The sequence below is a fragment of the Calonectris borealis genome, chromosome 9, assembly GCF_964195595.1.
Source record: "Calonectris borealis chromosome 9, bCalBor7.hap1.2, whole genome shotgun sequence".
Lineage (NCBI taxonomy): Eukaryota > Metazoa > Chordata > Aves > Procellariiformes > Procellariidae > Calonectris > Calonectris borealis.
In genome coordinates, this window is record NC_134320.1 from 7,897,026 (window position 1) to 7,914,941 (window position 17,916).

A 17,916-nucleotide genomic window follows, 5' to 3' on the forward strand; every position below is an offset into this window, starting at 1 on the left:
TTTATGCACGCCATGTAAGAGTTCCCACTACTAGAGGAAATTTTTACAGGATCCACAAACCCTATTTGAAAACCACAGATTTAAAACATATCCTCCAGTAAACAAGAGTTTTACTGTTAAATATACCCAGGAAGTTTCTCAAGATCTTTTTTCTCAGTCTGTTCACTTTCTTTAGACGCAGATTTCTTGCCAGTCTGCTTGCCAAAAGGGAAAATATTTTTATATAATCCATACCATCATTACAAGACACAATTGATAGATACTAGTTGTGGGCAGTAACCACGGGATGCAATGTACTCACAGAGTCCCCTCCCCACCAGCACACACTGTTCACAACAAAAGGCTAAAGAAAAAAAAATCCTACATGAGAAAAGCTAAAAGACAGTGTAATGAAGAAATACGGTAACACTTACGGTCAAGTCCGTTGACGTATCTCATTGTAATTTCACAGTGCCCCCAAACTGCGCTGACTATGGGGTAAAGTTTTTTCCCTTTTAGTCCCCTGAAGGCCACTCCAAGATACTGTCCATCTACCATGAAGCTAAGCGTCCCTTCATCCATATCCAAAACCACCAGTAAGGAGTCTGGGAGTACAAAAGACTCATCCGGTTCCAAAAAGACAGGATACGTGACCCCAGGCTGGTTTTTACAATTGTGGTAGAGTTTGTTCCGTCCCAGATCCCAGCCCCACGATTCACTATTGCTACCAACCAACGATGTGTATCCCACCGAGTGCAGCGGCGCTTCGGCTGTGGAGACGCCCACCACAGCGTGAGTTCCCCGTTGCCTCGTGGGCCAGTGGATTTGCCAGACGTGCAGGCCTCTCGTGTAGCCGACTTTGCCCCGGATGCAATCTGTGCTTTGGGCAACTGGGTGTCTATGAAAAGTCAGTTTATCATCTTCCTTTACAAATATATTTAATGACCGATCTTCATTGTTCCAAGCATGTTTATACTGGACCTCCAGCTTGGCAGGGGGCATATCCAACAGCATGTCCAGTCGTGCCGGCTTGCAAAAATCCGGGCCTCTCAGCTCTCGTTTAACAGGTCTATAAGGGGGGTCCCTCACATCCACAGACTTTATGCTCCCTGAGATTTTCTGGCCCATTGCTTGGCTGCAGATTTACAAAGGAGAAAGAAAAGTTGACTTTGGCCCAACGTTACCTCATGAAAGCACTTTTACACTGAGCCAGTGACCTGACAAGCTGACTGGATTTACTTCTCCTGTTTGGAGCTTTTTAGCAGCAATGTTTTCAGAGAAAAAATGCTCCTGAAAGAAAGCAGAAAGTTTCCAGTTAGTTTAAGAAAGCCAACAGAAAACCCACAGCATATTTTTAAAGAACTTCTTCTCATCCCTACTAGTTATTTTAAACACCAAAGCTGACAATTCACCACTTTTTGTTCAGTATCCTACAGCTACCCAGCCTGCCGGCAGGATACTCTGAGCCCACCAGCGCACAGAGCGCAGACAGCCATTTCCTCCAATTCATAATAGGATGCAGACATTCCCCACCTTCTGCCCTTCCACCCATTTTGTCTGGCCGAGTTCACAGCGGTGCTGAAGAAGGCGTACACTATTCCCCAGCAACAGCGATAAAGTTTAAGTTCAGCGGTAGCTTCACTTTCACTTGTGCTTTTGTTTCATAGTCTTAGAAATACACACTGTGTCACGATCTCCTTTCATTTCTAGCTGTTCTCTTCCCTGGGCCCTGGCGACACAGGGCTTCAGCTTCCGTGCCGTTATTGAAACAAAGGCAGCCAACAGCAAATGGCTGCAAATTTTAAATGTTTACTTTTAACATACCCTGTCCTTAAATAAAAGAAAAAGCAAAAATTCATCAAGTTTTAGTTTTTTTATAAAGGAGCTGGCGGGGGGGTGGGGGGGGAAGAAGTAATGGGGGAAGAGGAGGCATGGAAGGACAAATGAAGAATGGCAATTTCAGTTCTTCAGCAGACTTTTCTATCTGGGCAGCTACTATAACCAGGTACTTCTTCATGCTGCTGGACAACAGGCTAATCCACATTTTCTATACTGCAGTATTAGGCTGATGCGAAGGAGTGGAACACAGTAAGACACATTAAAGGGAATACATGATTTTGAAATTTATTCTTTCTGTGCTTCCATAGAGAAACATGATAATGTAGCTGAAAGTGGTCAAAAGTACCCAGGAAAGATTCTCTGCAGCCTGGATAAGTTCGATTCATTCACCTTTTAGAGCTCAGGTAGAGTGCAAAGGGAAGCCAAGAACCTCTAAAAGTACTAAAGGGATAAAAATGAAGACAAAGTCCTATAAACTCAAGTAGATGATTGACATGGGATCAAATAAAGTATCTGCACCAGCAGACATACTTCTGTCTTCTAGTAAAATAAGTGCCAAGTCCAGGAATGCTCAAATATAGCTGAGGAGACCCACTCTGTTTGTTTACAGAGTGATGAAGTGTTTCAAGAAGAAGCAAAAATCACCAGACTCTCAAAAGCCTGAAGGAGCCTAGGTGACAGCTGGTTTTCATAAAGTACCAAACAGCAGACAGAGGCATAGATGTCTTGCAAAAAACATCTTGCAAGACTTTACTTGGTAAGTCACAAGTCCATGTTCTTCCTTTTAAAGAACTTCTACCCCAGAGATACTGTCCCATTGCAAAGATCATTTCTGAAAGAAGACGAGTAAGAAACATGCACTCACAATGAAAGGAAATAAAAAGAGAAGTCTAGGAGAAAAACACCTGTAAAATTTACCATCCAACCGTGTTTTAGAAGTGAACGAAGTTCTAATATTATTTACAATGGCCAATACCATGTAAAGTGTTTTCTGCATGTATTAAATACAGAAATGAAACACCACCTGTGTTATGTGAAAGCTTTCTTTCCAAAAAAAAAAAAAGAAGAAGTAAAAAGTTGATTTGCAAATCCATGTGACAGTTAAGTTACTTCATAAAAATATTATTTCCTAGTGGCTGGTCCCACATGGGTGTGTGAGCACACCTGAGCAGAAAACAACAACCTCTTTACACCTAATTTTAATCTTTAAAATCAAAATTAAATATAAGCGCCCGAGCCCCTCAGATCGCGCTTACAGGAGGATTCAGAACAATTCACGGGAGCTTCTTCTCACTGAAACAGCACCACAACTTGAAAATTACCCCACGTGAAATCAGCTTGAATGATCCCCCTTACTTCTTTCCAAACCACGTAAAAAGAATCTGAAAGTTTAAACAGCAATTACATTTAACTTGACGCTTGCCATTTCCACTATTGCAGAAGCACTCATAGGTTATTTCAAAGGCAGGATGGCAAATTTTGCCCACCGAAGCAATACTTGATTCCACACTAATAATCCTGGGGGAAATGAAATACTGACACTAATATACACACAGGGAAGCAACAGAGAGTAAATGTCATCAGGTAAGTAAGCTTTCCTAGGAAGACACATGCTCAGGGATTGGGTAATTCCTTTAAAAAAGGTGCTTGACTATTTGAGCTTGAAAGAAGGATATGGAAAAGGTCAGATGTTCGAAGGGAACCCTGGTGATTTCTGTATGAGATTTAGCCCTACATGCCTTTGAAAGTTTCCTCATTAAAGCACAAGACAATTGCGACGTTCCCATCAGGGTGCTGAGGGGAGATGGTCGGGGAAGTCCTCAGTGCATCCTCCTGTATCACTTCCTGATCACATGAAAAACTAAATTTGGCACGGAGGTTTACCTGGCAAGTCACCAAGAGATTATAAACACCAAAGTGACTCACTTGGCAAGCCACAGACAAACATTCTTCCTAATGTGCCCCAAACTGTAACATAAATAGACTGCTAATAGATAGATCGGTAATTCAGAGGAGTAAACTGCATCATTATAAGTACCTTGATACGTGCACAACTGTGCTTTTACTCTGGGATGTGCTTAGTAAGTACTTCAGTTTGTAACTATATCTTATAATATTAGGCCTTTCATCATATACGGACACTACCACACAATTTAATTATATAACGTAACATTTTGCCAAACAGCTTTGTGTGGACATAGGACTGAATAATAATCAGTCTGAATAAAATCTTACAGTTACTCATGCGTTCAAGATGCAGCAGTTCCTAAGCAGCAGTACAGCTCAAAAGCTACCTTTCATCAAATGCTTTCTCCCACCCACTGTAACATAGTAGACTCCCTTGCATCCCGGTTCTGTGTAGCTGGTGGTTGTTCTCAGCTTCTGTGAGAAGGCCATCTATAGCCACACTAATCTCATTCAAGTATCAGTGGACTTGAACAAGTAAATGCAAAAAAAAAAAAGTCAACATTTAATCATTTGTACCAGTACAGCAATAAAGGTGCTGGCTGTGATCTAACACCTCTGATTGCTGGTGTTTAGTAGTAGCTGACATGAGAATTTTATACAAGGAGGCAGTGAGGGGCTGCAATGCATGCCTCCTGCTCACAACCCACGCAACATTAACACGAGCTCTACAGCGAGCAACTCATGCAGAAAGCCCTCCTGGCAGCTCGCAACGGTCCTGCTGCTTGCTTGCAGGAGCAACCTGTCTCAAAGCCAAGACCATCTATTCCTTTTTCTTGTCTGCATCCTGTCCATTTACACCAAGCAGATGGCAGAGACCCACACTGAGGCGAGGAACGGCAGCAGAGGCACCACCTTGTCCCTCACTCTGCCAGAAGCTGCTGTTGAGGAGCTCAGCTTACCAGGGCCCAGCCTGTCTCCACTGATGGACATCCCCTCCCTGCTTCCACAGGTAATATCATACTTCCAACGCAGAAGCCTCGGAAACATCACACTCACACCATTGCAGTCAGGATCTCCAGGCAGCTTCTCCCCACGGAGCGATGCAATTATCACACACCGGCGGCTGCTGGGAAAGCCGAGCACAAGGTGCCCACAAGGGGAAGCGGAGTGACTATCAATTCGTCTGGCAGAAGTACTCCAACCTGGCTCCCTGCCTGCAGGACTGGATGGCTACACCACACAGGATTAGTAAAAGTTGTGGGTCGACTTGAAAGGATGGAAGATTATTCCTTTCAGATTATGTACTATTCAATCCATTTACAGAAATATTTGGTTGTAAAACCTTCTCACCATCTCCTTAATTAATAAAAACTTGCCAAAGCACAGCACCATCATTCAACTCCTGTGACTTTTTGTAATCTTATACTACTTAGAGAAACTTAGATTTCCTTGCCTGTATCTTCTCACTAGACATAAATACGCTGAAATTAAAAGAACATGTATGGTTTTGCTTTGAATTTTTTCCCAAACTTTGCTCTTCTAGTAATTTTAAACCATTGCAGGAGTTAGGAAATAAGAAAATATTTCAATCTGGCTTAATATATATGACCTCTCAATTATACCTGTTCAGTGATTACAACTGAAACACTAAATTTCATCCGTTATCCCTGGGATAAAAGGTATTTTGTGGAAAAGAAAGTAGTGTTTTCATGGGAAGAGAAGAACCACACATTAGTACACTCCTGTGGCAACTAGAAATCTCTGGTTGAGCAGACTGTTAGTTTTTGTTACCTAAATTATTTCTGTCTCACAGTTTCACATTCATGCCACGCTTTGTCAGGATATGATGATTAGATTAAACGTACTGTACAAGAACAAGCCAACTCCAAACAGGAAAAGTGTGTCAACGTCGCTTAGCAGTGTCCTCATGCAGGCTGCCAAAATATTTAGGGAAATTATTCACAACAAAAACACAAATTATACTTAACCAGAGAAAGGCTTGCTGGGACATCACTTTACTATAATTAAATAGGCTGCATTTTTTAACAATTCAGTATGTTGGCATCAGTAGAACATAACTGCTGATAAAAGAAACATGCTTTCTGTAAAGTCAGCTTTCAGCATTCATAGTTATATTTCCCTCTGGATTATCATGAACTAGACATGCAGAAAGCTCGAAAAACGTGCATGAGAAATGATACCACATAAATGCAATTCAAAACTACAGTAAGAACGTGCTAAGGCTTAGGTTAATTCTGCTAAATTGATACTTACCAAAAAAGTGAGAAGCTAGGCGAGTCCCAGCTAACGATACTAATTGGTGAAACTCTATCACAAAAAGCAGGGAAGGTGATCTCTCTACCAGCATTTCAAACTTCTACACAGCAGTTCCCACTCTTTTTGCTATTGGGTTTTTTCCGTCCTGCAGCCAGACCTCACTGCCACCTCCCCTGCCGACCCGGGCTTTGTCCCAGCAAGCAAGGACTCCTGGACAGCTAAGAGTGTTGCTACAGGAGGCTCTGAACCAAGGCCTCTTCTCCAAGCACCAAAACTGTTTGTTCCCCAGATGCCTGAACAGAACCGATACCCTAAGTGTTTGAGCACTCTGAATCTAACCCTGGTCCTCCCGTCTCTACAGGAGGAATACGAAGAAGAAAAACACCAGCTCTGCTGTGCTGGGCAAGTTGATGAAGAAGGGTTTATAAGTTCAAGAACAAGGACTTTCACCTCCACCCAGACAATGTAAAGGCATGAGGCCCAGTGTCTATCATCTATGTTCCCAGTGTGCAAACAGCTACGTAACCATGACAACACTGTTTTGAGGGTGACAATGAATTAAGCACATTTTTGGCACCCTAAAAAAATTGGCCGGCTTGGATTCAACTATAGATCCTGGTATCCAACATTGTTGATTTATTGCCCATTTTGAACAATGTTGGCTTTCTTTGTCAAACTGGGAATATACAGTAACAATGCAACCAGCCAAAAATGCTTGGATACTCTAAACTATCCTGTGCTACAGATAAGATTTTATGCTGCATGCACACTTAGCAAATGACATTTAACATGTGGGATGAACAATGCAGCAGTAAGTCATGACTTCTTCAATTCCTGAAAAGAATGCAAATCCTGCAAATCTCAAGGACATTCCTCCGTAAAGGGTAACTTGTTTTGTAATGTCACAAAAAATGTAATTGTTTCAAAATTCACGATAAGCTTGTTATTAAAATAGACTGTGCATTTAGCCACTTGGAATTAGAATAATCTGAAATACCACACCATCTGTACCACCAGAGTTAGAAGCAGTTTAGTCATATGATGAAGAATTCAGAAAGAATCTTGAGTAGCTATGAATACAGCGGAATGTATATTTTTAAATACTTCCATCTACTGTACTTTGGAACCGAACTGATTTGAGGTTTTGGGTTGGTTTTATGCCTTCCATCTCTCTGCATGTGTTTCTGGAATTTGCCTCTCTGGTACTGAAAGTTGGTTTTAAATGCAAACATTTATATTCTGAAGAAACATGAAAGATTACAAGAAGCCACTTCTATTCTGTAGACAGGATTTTGCATAATGACTTCTCAGTTAGAGTACAGCAATGTAATTTGAAAAACAAATATAGTAACACAATACAATAAAAGTTACTTTTTTTACTATGCAAGTACTTTTTAAACAGCAACATTCCAGTTCTAAAGTTACTGAAAGGAAACATGTACTTTCTTTTCAGGGTATTTAACAGGAACACCCATGTGATTCCACAATTACCATAAGCTTACAGATGTTCAAGCTGCTACATCCCTTCTACCACCCCTTTCTATTCATTCTTCCCTTTTGTCTTGCAGCCACCTGCATTCAAATGGCCTTGAGATGGGTCTGCCTCAGAAAATTAAAGTGGGTAAAATCTAGTATTTTATTTTGCCAGGCTATTTTCAGGTGGATAAGCCCTCTGATCTGGCACATCAGACAGTCACGTAAACACTTGCTCTGGCGTAAGCAAAGGGAGAGAAAAAAAAAAAAAAGCCGAAAGGCAGAACCATCTATTTAAGCAGCAGCCCAAATTGTGGAGTGAATTTCCACAGTCACTTCAAGCTGCCCTTAGGGGCACAGCTGAACTTCATGTCTAAATGCAGTACAGTCATGAGCTTCTGCTTACATCTTCCTCACCCTTCTGGCATGAAATGATGCATCTTTCATCCTTCAGCCACCCCCCTGTTACAGTAAATACCTTCCGGTCTTTCCCGAATGCCTGATGTAGCCATTTTGAATATTCAAGTTATATTAAAAGGGTTATATTAAAAGAGCAAATTAACACATGAAGAAGGCTTAACACTAAATTGAGAATTATGTTTTCAGCTCTACTTTGCACTTTACAGGATCATTTGCCATTTTACATTTCTAGTCAGCCGTGCTTCACTAAATAAGTCATAGGTGTCAGACCACATGAGATTTAAAGCCCAAAGAATAATTAAGTTTTAATATTGCAATTTCTCTCCAGTCATTACTACTTTTCACCAGCCTAACGCTTTTTAGACGATTTATTTTACTCTTGCCTCTACAGCTTTATAGAGGATCAATACCCCTACAGCTTCACTTTCAAAACCAGAACATTCATTAAACGATGACCACGATGGCTGAATACCTTCCCACTACCTTTCTTTTGCTGTAATGAACAGTGGAGCCAGCTGGCCTTCAAAATGAAAGAAAAGTTAGAAAGTCATAGATGAGAAAAAGACTCCTGGAAAGCATGATTCCTTATTCTAGCCAGCAGCAAATCCCAGGGGATGTGCCAGAGATGATCCCTGAGTAGACTGAGGGGAGGACCAAAGGTGGTAGAAAGTGACAATCAGACAGATGAGAGCTCCTCTAGCTTAACACAATTGTTCACCAGAACTTTACTGCAACTGCAGAAACTGTAATAACATGCCCTGTGAAAATCTGGCCCCTTAGCTCAAGGTTCAGTCATAGTGTTATACACGTCAATGTATTCCAAGCCTGGTGAGTCTTCATAAATCATCATGGAGCCTAGGTCTCCAACTGGTGTTCTAGGGGCAATGCCATGATGAGGATGGGGTAAGGAAGAACACCCACTAATAGCAGCTCTTCTTTTTTAATCACAAGGCTGCTGTAGGCTTACCAGACTCTACAAGAGATGGCTCCACTCTCACAGTGCCTGTCTAAATGTTTTGCAGTCAATGGATGAGTCAAGTGCTTAGCCCCTCTACCTTTTTGTCTACAAAAAGACATTCACTAACAGCTTAAAATTTGCAGTGCTCTTGGAATGGCTGAGATACTTTTGTCTTCTTTTGCTTCTAAGCCTTACTTTGTTTAATTCTCAGTTGACTTGAAGTGGCAGCATACAAACAATACCTGTCAGATGCTCTCACTGATGGTGGGCCAGAAGCAAATCCATCAGATGCTCCAGCTGACGCAGCCCATTAGAGGCAGTTCCTGATCTGACCTGGATGGCTTTAATACTTCTAACAGTGCTGTCAAACTCCAGTGACAAAAACATATTGTGCCTCTGGCCAAACACAACAGACAAGAGCTGAAGATATTGCCCCCCCTGCAGCAAGTTTAGCAGACTTGGAAGACGACGGTGCCCAAAAAGGCCGTCTCGGACAAACCGCGGGTGATCTGTTGTCAGGGAGTCACAAACGCACACAGGGCTGAGGCCCATTCCCTCCGCTCAGGATTGCGCTGGGAAAGGGGGAGGGCAGCATTGGAGGGAACCCAGCCATTGTACTTGCACAAACATGTAGAAGATGAATACACGAGAACAAGTTCGATCCTGAACAAAAGCGTATTCTTTTGTTTAATAGGAAAATAGGCTTACACAATCACACCATCTGCATCCCTGCTAACCCTTCCCTCTTAACTATTTCAGTCAACAGCCACCATCAGCCAAATTTGACACTACAGCAGGCGCGAAGATAACTATGGTCATACAGGAGGGGCAGCTGGGGAGAGGGCAGACAGCTTGGAAGTGACCCCATGGGAGATCAGGCTGGCTGCGAGTTTGTGTCTTGCCAAGGAACCCAGAAGAGAATGAGCTCACTTCAAAGCTGTAACTGCAGGCAAAGTGTCCTAAAGATTTCAAGTTAAGTCAGCCACAAGACGCAAATCCAGGAAGCAATGCTTCATTAGTCCTGCAGTTTCTAAAGTGACTTCTTTTAAACAAACCGACTTTATATATCTTAAGGAAGCATCATCACAAATTCAGATTATGTGGATGATTTTGTATTTCCCAGGTGAGGTGACAAATGAAGTTACATACAGCTTTTGAGCGCTAACAAAAAGACAAATCAACGTCCTGATAAATGTTTTCTCAAAAAAAACCTCAACACATTTTTCAAGCAAAAGCAATGAATTTCATCTGTCTTAAACACACGCCTCTGCTAAAGCCCATCTGTCAGTAGAGAACAATTGCACAGACAAATGAGGATGATGGAGAACGTAACATCATAGAAACAAACCGCCTGAGCGGCAAGCAACAAAATTGATTTTCCTGATGCACGCAAAAGCTTTGCCATTTTACAAAGTAGTATTTTCACTTGCGTTTGCTATTAATTTAGGAAATAGGGCACTTGGTAATGCAGGAGAGGCTGGGAAAGGCCACAGGGATTTAAGGAGTTAAAGATTTACAGCCAGTTATGTCCCCATGTCAAGAGTCTGTGACTCCTCCTGAAGACACAAGGGATACCCTGGTGAGAACCCAGGATGGGTCTCGCAGTGATGAAGGCTATGTGGAATGTTATTTTCTTTCTGGATCTTTCATTGTCCTAGAGCCAGATTAAGCGGAAAGGCTGCCTTTTCCAACAAATACTGTTTTACAGACAAAAAGTATCCCAGACTGTTTCCAGTGTTATAATTGGAGAGGGCCTCCAACTAAGAAAAGCCATGGTGAAAAGCTACTACCCTGAGTAGCATTTACATCTCTCTACTACTGACCTAACAGTGTACATCCTAGAAGAATTTCATGTTACAAGTGCCAACAATTCCAGGTATTTTTGACCACAGGAAAGTACTTTAAAAAACCCACACTAGACTTCCTCATAGAGGTATGGATAAAAATAAATCAGCTTTGTGCCTGCCTACAGGAGTCTCAACACAGGCTATGATCTATAAGCTCAAGTGCAAGGTCTGTATTTCTCAAAATAACTTCACACTGAAGTTCCCACTGCTAAGAATTTTCTTTCAAATGGCATTGTATTTGTAACAATTAATTACTAATCATATTTGATTCTTTAATGCATTGGGGAAAAGGGGGAAAAAAAAAAAAGATTGAAAATTAGATGGAAGAAAATTGTACCAGGATGCAAGTTCCACCTTGATTTCCAGCGTAATAAAAGAATAAAAGCAACATTTAGAAATGTCTTTAAAAGTAAGAGACTACCTCGGGGCGGGGAGGGGGGGGCATGGAAAATCATTTTCCCATTGAGTTATAAAACCGTAACACACTCAATATGGCCTGCATTCCCAAACAAATACTGGGAAAATTATTCTTTTTTCAACTTTATCAGAGCTAGATTTGGTTTTGGTTACCACCTCCTCAAGAACAGCACAGGCAGGATAGAATGGAGCTGATTAATACAAACGTCCTTCCAGAATCATTTGACATCTAACCAAGGTATTCACATCAGCATAAATGCAAATTTGCATTTATCAAACTATGGTTTACTATTGCAAAAGACTTGGAAGTCACATACAAACCACCCCACTCTGCTGAATGTAAAACCATGTTGGATACTGCACAAACACTATCAATTGCTTTAGCAGAGGAAAGCAAACCCTTTGGCCAACAGGTTAAGAAAAAAAGAGTATCTAAAGATACTAGAAATCTGAGGGGTTTTAAGTTCCAACCATTCTTTCAAAAGACAAACTGACAAACACTTTTCCCAGAAGCATTGTGCAGACACGGAAATTGCTACCAGAATCATGGGAACAAGAGCAGTTGTGCATTTTTATATTTATCATTAACACTGTTACAGTTTACAGTAAAGACAGATCGAAAACAGAGCCAAGTTTGAAGTAATTTACACAGTACGTAAGTTAAACGGAACGTTAAATCTGGAAGTTTACAAACGCTAACTACCTGAAGAATCCCTCTCATGAAAACCAGGTATTTTCAATTCCCCTGCATATCATCTTCATCACAGATTTACGGCAATATATTATGTTACAATCCCGGTCTTTTGAGTCTCCCTCTCCTTTCCACCTCTTCCCCTCCTCCTTTCCCCACGCATCCCATCATCAACTTCTTTAATACTGGGAAGCCACATGTGGCTTGCTTAATCATGCAGCCTTCCTGATGGACTTAAATCTGCTGTCATATTAGGACTCAACTATTCACAAAAAGCTGAAACATCCCCAAAATAATTACAATTAGGCAAGACTGGTTTATAAAAGCTAACTGGCTTTCATTAGTCACTGAGACGCAAGATTCAACACCAAACTCATCTCATTGCATAACAGAAGGAAAGACTTTGTTTGTGTGTCCCTCTTGGGTTTTCTCTTCTTCTTAAGAATTAAGGCTTTGATTCTCCCCCAACTTCAGAGCTCTCTTCCATGTGAGTTGTCTTGACCTCACTCCAGAGGCTTCATCGTCACAACTAATCGCTAGTGGATGCTGCTCCTATTTTCCTCACAGGCACTGGCCCACTCCAATTCCTGAAAGACCACTTGTTTCCAAATTATAAAAATCAGATGCAAATATTAACCAGACCCCACAGGTGGGATTCACCTGACTAAATTTAGATTCTATGATGCAGATGAGCTCATCACTGGGATGAAATTAAGGCCTGTAAATGCCCATTTTGCAATGAACATAAAAGTAAATCTTCTCCAAAATTAGAGGAGAAAGAAGAGGAAGGAAATCATCTCATACACCTCTAGAACCAACATAACAACTCATTTAATGTTCCCCTCATAATCAACATTGATTATGTATATGCATATATAAGACCACCAAAAAATACTCGGACATTCTTCTCATATTTTAGTATCTTTTTAAGACATTTACCTCCAACTCCACAGCAAAAGGTTCTTAAGGCTAGTGCAGCCCACCTGGCACTGCTGGAAAGAGAAAGATCACACAAGCACACTCAATCACCATCTTCCATTAGGTAGCAGATACCTGGTTCAATCCCAATCTACAGACTCACCAGTAATTACCGAAACGTTTATGTCATGATTTTGATTAGCACAGTATAATCAAGGGGAGGAAAAGAGGTAGCAGTAGTGTCAGGGTCCTCTATGAAATGCTTGCGAGGAAAAAAAAGATATTTATAAACACAGATCCCCATTTCCAAAGCTACTGCATCTATTTCAAGACAACCTATGTGAGACACCGCCACTTCTAATACTGAAAAAAATACTTGTATTTATTTAGGAAAACACTTCAAAATAATCTGTGGTCATGTACCAGTGGAACTGAGGGCATATTCCTGCTGGGAGGGCAAGCCAGAACCAGATGGAAAGACCTATAATTTGGAAATCAACAATTTGTTGGGCCAGCAGCTGAAAACATGGAAGATAAGCCACACAGAGCTCCAGGCTACCACAATACCCAAAAGTCAACCCTAGGTTTGCGCTGCAGTAGTTACTAATGGCTGAGTTCTCCAGTACCATCAGGTTTCATCTCAGTCCACTTTTCTGTGCTCTGAAAAATAGAGGACACTATAACATAACACCATTATTAGCAGAAAGGGAGAAAACATCCTTGAGGAAAGCAAACAGAGAGAGCTGGACAGGAACCCTGTGCTGCCATCTAACTTCCCTATCCCTATTCCCTATCTAACACTGTAAGGATAAAGCCTTGGGTAGGAAACAGGATGTACCAGGTTAGCTGGTAAGGACACTGGTGGTACAACTAGGAAGTTTTAATTATATTCCAAAGTGGTCCCTGAGAGCAATTCCCTTGCTTGGGAGCCACTGCCTTAAAACGGTGGTCAGAAGAATACAAGAGCAGCCACTTGACCAGCGAGTGTAGGAGGAAAAACATTTGGTGAACTGTGCCACAGCTGCAGCCAACACAGACACCCACGAGCAATGAGGAAACACACCTTCAAGTGCTGTAACTGGAACACAGCCCACAGCATTCTTGAACAAAGAATCCCATGTATAAAATCTTCTCAGTCACTGCTTTGGCCAGGCTCTACCATAGGTACACCAGCTACCTAGCCCGGGTGTCAGAGGATGGCATTCGGAGCTCACCTTGCACCACGAAACACAGCTCTGAAGTAGAGTAAAAGGCAAAGGGAAAAAAGGGCATGCTCTTCTCTGTTGAGGAAGGATTCGTACTGACCTAAGCGGGGGGGAACTTTCAATACTAATAAAAAATAAGGTAGTCAGTCTCCATTCAATTGCACTGTGCAGAAATCACTATGATTTATGACTTCTGCCTAGATCCAATTGCAGAGAGGAAAAAAACCACCCCTGTGTGTGCCTCTCATACTAAGCATACACCATCTCATGTCTGTGCAAGACACAGGAGCAACCAAGGCTGCCTGCTTTACACAGACAAAATATTAAAGGAATTAATTCCTAAGGCAATGGGAAAATACTACATGGGAGAACTTCCAAGTCACAAATTCTGCTTATTTAAGCTAAGCTGCTTAATCAAGTTAATTGAAGGAATTAAGAAAGCATCTGGAGAAGAACACATTCACCAACCAGTCTCTAGCCATTCCTGATCTTGTGTTACTTTTTCTGGGTGCAAGTTCCCCTGCTGGCACAGTACAATCCATCATCAGCCATTACGCTGATTACCATCCATTACTTTTGCTAAGTACAAGCATGAAATTTAAACCTATTTTTGTTATTTATTTACAAGCTATTCACGTACTGGATATGAAGCAACTATATAATGCTTCGTGTTAACAAGAGAAGCGTAGCTGAATATTAGAGCTACACATTAAAAATGACCAGTAGAAGTAATAACTCCCTTCACAAAAAATTGTTTACTGAATTTTTGTTTGGTAAGACGAGAAGGACAGAAGCTTACATTCTTTAAAAATACAACCGATTAATATACAGTGGGGGAACAAGTAACCCACGAGAATGATAATTTTTAAGTGTCAGTCCCATAAATATAAAATTCAATTAACATGTCATTCTAGAAAACACTGAGAACAGAGTTGGGACTCTTACAAAATGATGATTTTTCTTCCCTGCTACTAAGGCAGCGTGATTAAAATGAAAGATAATCCCCTTTATTTCAAAAGCCAATTATTACATGTCATAAAAATTTCTTCTTGCACCATAAGAGATCTAAACACAAGAACTGAATTCTACCAAGACCATCAACCCACACATCTTTGCTGTAATACAGTAACTGCTTGAATTTTCCCTTACAATTCTATTTATACAATAGACTACCAGGCTCAGCTTTGATTTCAGCATACCACATTTCTTACCACTTCGGAAACCAAACACAGAACAGCTGTGGAAGCAGAAACCACTATATGCAAATATTCAGATCAAAAAAAGTACAAGCAGAAAATCCATTCTGAAGACCAATTGTATTAAAGTGCCAGTTATGCCTTGGTGTAAGGATATCCAGAGGAAGCATCCCACACACGCTTTTCACAACGGGTGCAAAGGGATACCTGCTCTGCACAGTTTAGATGCCTGAATGAGTTAAGCGCCCAAGTTGTCTGTACTGCCAGCACTGCTCCAGAGGAACTGAGCTGCTTGCTACACTCACTACTATGTTTCCTGCATTGCTAATACAGACATCTAAATTTAGATGCCAGATTTAGGCAGTGGTTTTCCCACTCTTTCCAACACCCAAAATGAAAAATACTTCTACATTAATTCACTATCTTCATCCATTTGCAGAAGCAAACAGGATGTCAGGCCTCTACACACTGGGATTACATTACACCAACAATCAATCAATCTCAGCAACCTCTAGCTACAGGGAAAGAGAAATACTCTCCCCCCTCATCTCCTGAACAATTGCACACCAGGCAGCGTTCACTACTAAGTTACATTGCTGCCCAACCTCGGGCATAGCTCCCCCAAGTTCCAAACTATTTTACCACAGGGGAAAACACAAAGTCTAAAAATAAGGGGAGTAAACGGAGAGCATTGGCTTCTGTATTCATTAAGACTTCCTGCTTCAACGTCCTCTATTAGCAGGATGTGGATGGAGTACAGCACTAAAAGCTAGCTCTCAGTCAGCCTCATGTCCCTGGAGTGTTGATACACTTCAGCTTGAATTTCCCTTTGGTGTCTTCTTCCAGCAGCCAAACTGAGATGGCCTGGCACGTATGGATTTTTTCTTCTCTTGCACTAGCATTCAACATTGCTAGAAAGAGGTGCATATGAGTAAAAATAAACTATTGGTTCTTGTTACAGGGTCTAAGAGTAGGAAACACAAGCCAATTATCAATGCTGTAGGTGGCTCACTAAAAAAAAAAAAAACCAGAAAATGTAAACTGAATGACCACTGTATCCCTAGACGTGAATTCAAGGCAGCAGCCTCATGCACTTTCTCCCGTACCACTGCAGCTTATCGAGGCGAGGGAAGGTATGTTACCACGTCAGTGCTGACTTCTCACAGGAGTCTGAGCATCACAGAAGTATCGTGCAGCAACACTGACAGTTTCATTTGTGCGCCCTGCCGATGAAGTCTATTTTCACTCCCCATTTCATTTTTAAATCCTGATGAATACTTAAGCTTAGTCCCTCTGACAAACAGATCACCTTTTCTCCAGGTGCACCTCCATGAACTTGTGCTGTTGACTGTTCTTCTCCTTCCCTCCTCCCGCTACGTCCACGCTTCAGTAGACGGCTACCGGGAGAGTTACTGTACAGGCGAGCGAGCCTCTCTTCCCTTCTTTCTCTCCACCCACACATTTTGCTTCACATACCATTAATATGAACGTTAAGAAACTTAAGAACAACCAGTACATATTCCAGGTCTCATGCTCATGCTTGTTTAATATATCTTGTTATATTTAAACCTCAAAGGATAAGATATGATACATGTTGTAACAAATCCTTCCTGAGCACATTCTCACATCTTTGGTAGATGATGATTGCACTTACAACACCGCATCTTAGTCTAAACAAGCCATCAATGAACTACGTGTAAGTTTTTCTAGACTCCTGGAAACAGTTACGTCAGCAGTGACCAAAGTACAAAGGAACTTCTTTATTTAATGTTTTAATCATTTTAAATAATCAGCAGCCTCAATGCATTATTTGCCTTTGAATACCAAAGATGATAGAAAACACACCCGTTTTATCTTGCAACATCAAAACCAAGGACTATATAAATATTTAGTGAATGATCAGTCACTCTGAATTAGAAGTGAGAATATCACAGTAAGTATTACCCAGGTGTTACCAGCATCAGAGACTGACAATACTGAAATGCAGGGACACAGTCAATAGTGGCACAAACCAGGTGTAATACTAATATGCAGCAACGCAGGCAAAATGAGGTCGGGATGGCAATGTTTGCTGCCTTTTATACACTTTGATGTGTCATCACCTTTAGTTCAAACAACTTCTGTCATCTCTGACATGCTTGACAACAGCTTTCAACAACAACGGGGAAAGGAGTATTTTGGCTTCTTTATGCTGCATCACAATTTAGGAAAGCAAGACGACATAATGCACCTAAACCTCCTTGCGGGGTCACACCCCCAAAACAACCACCCAGCTGCTGTGCTCCACAGACAGGGCCCTCGCTAAAGCATGGGATGAAACCATCAAAGCTCAGAATTTAATTTATCCACAGTCTCAGCTTTAACACAGGCCCAAGGGCACGCTGCTGCTTCTTTCCTATGCAAAGGATAAAATAATGACCCTGCTCAAGCGAACTAGGTGGAGCCCCAAAATATTCCCAGGGCCTTGAAAGAGTTCAGCACGTGCTAGTATCACACACTGAGGTCCTCAATTTAAGTCCAAGTAGACCAGTGATAAACCATGGGGAACAGATACTCAATTCCCTGTGCAAATATGTCACACAAATCTGAAAAAATATCCACGAGTCAATATTTTTACAGGTTAAATAAGGATAAACTTTGAAGATAACCAAACAAATGGAGTAGTTAAATTTTAATTTTAATGGGCTTTTTCTAACCTCAACTAAGTGCCTCTTTTAGTCAGAAAAGCAAACAATACAACAAAACAATGCCACAAAGACCAGATTTCAATTTTAACTCTTAAATCCCC

General features: G+C 41.3%; 1 protein-coding gene across 1 annotated transcript in view; it reads right to left on the minus strand.

Annotated features, from left to right (window-relative positions):
* Nucleotides 1–1,269, minus strand: part of SPSB4 (splA/ryanodine receptor domain and SOCS box containing 4) — a 69,451-nt gene extending 68,182 nt beyond the window's left edge. Inside the window, exon 1 of the mRNA XM_075157622.1 lies at nt 414–1,269. Coding sequence (XP_075013723.1) covers nt 414–1,107 — 694 coding nt within the window. The 5' untranslated portion in view covers nt 1,108–1,269. The remainder of the gene's footprint in view (nt 1–413) is intronic.
* Between the last annotated feature and the right edge of the window lie 16,647 nt (nt 1,270–17,916).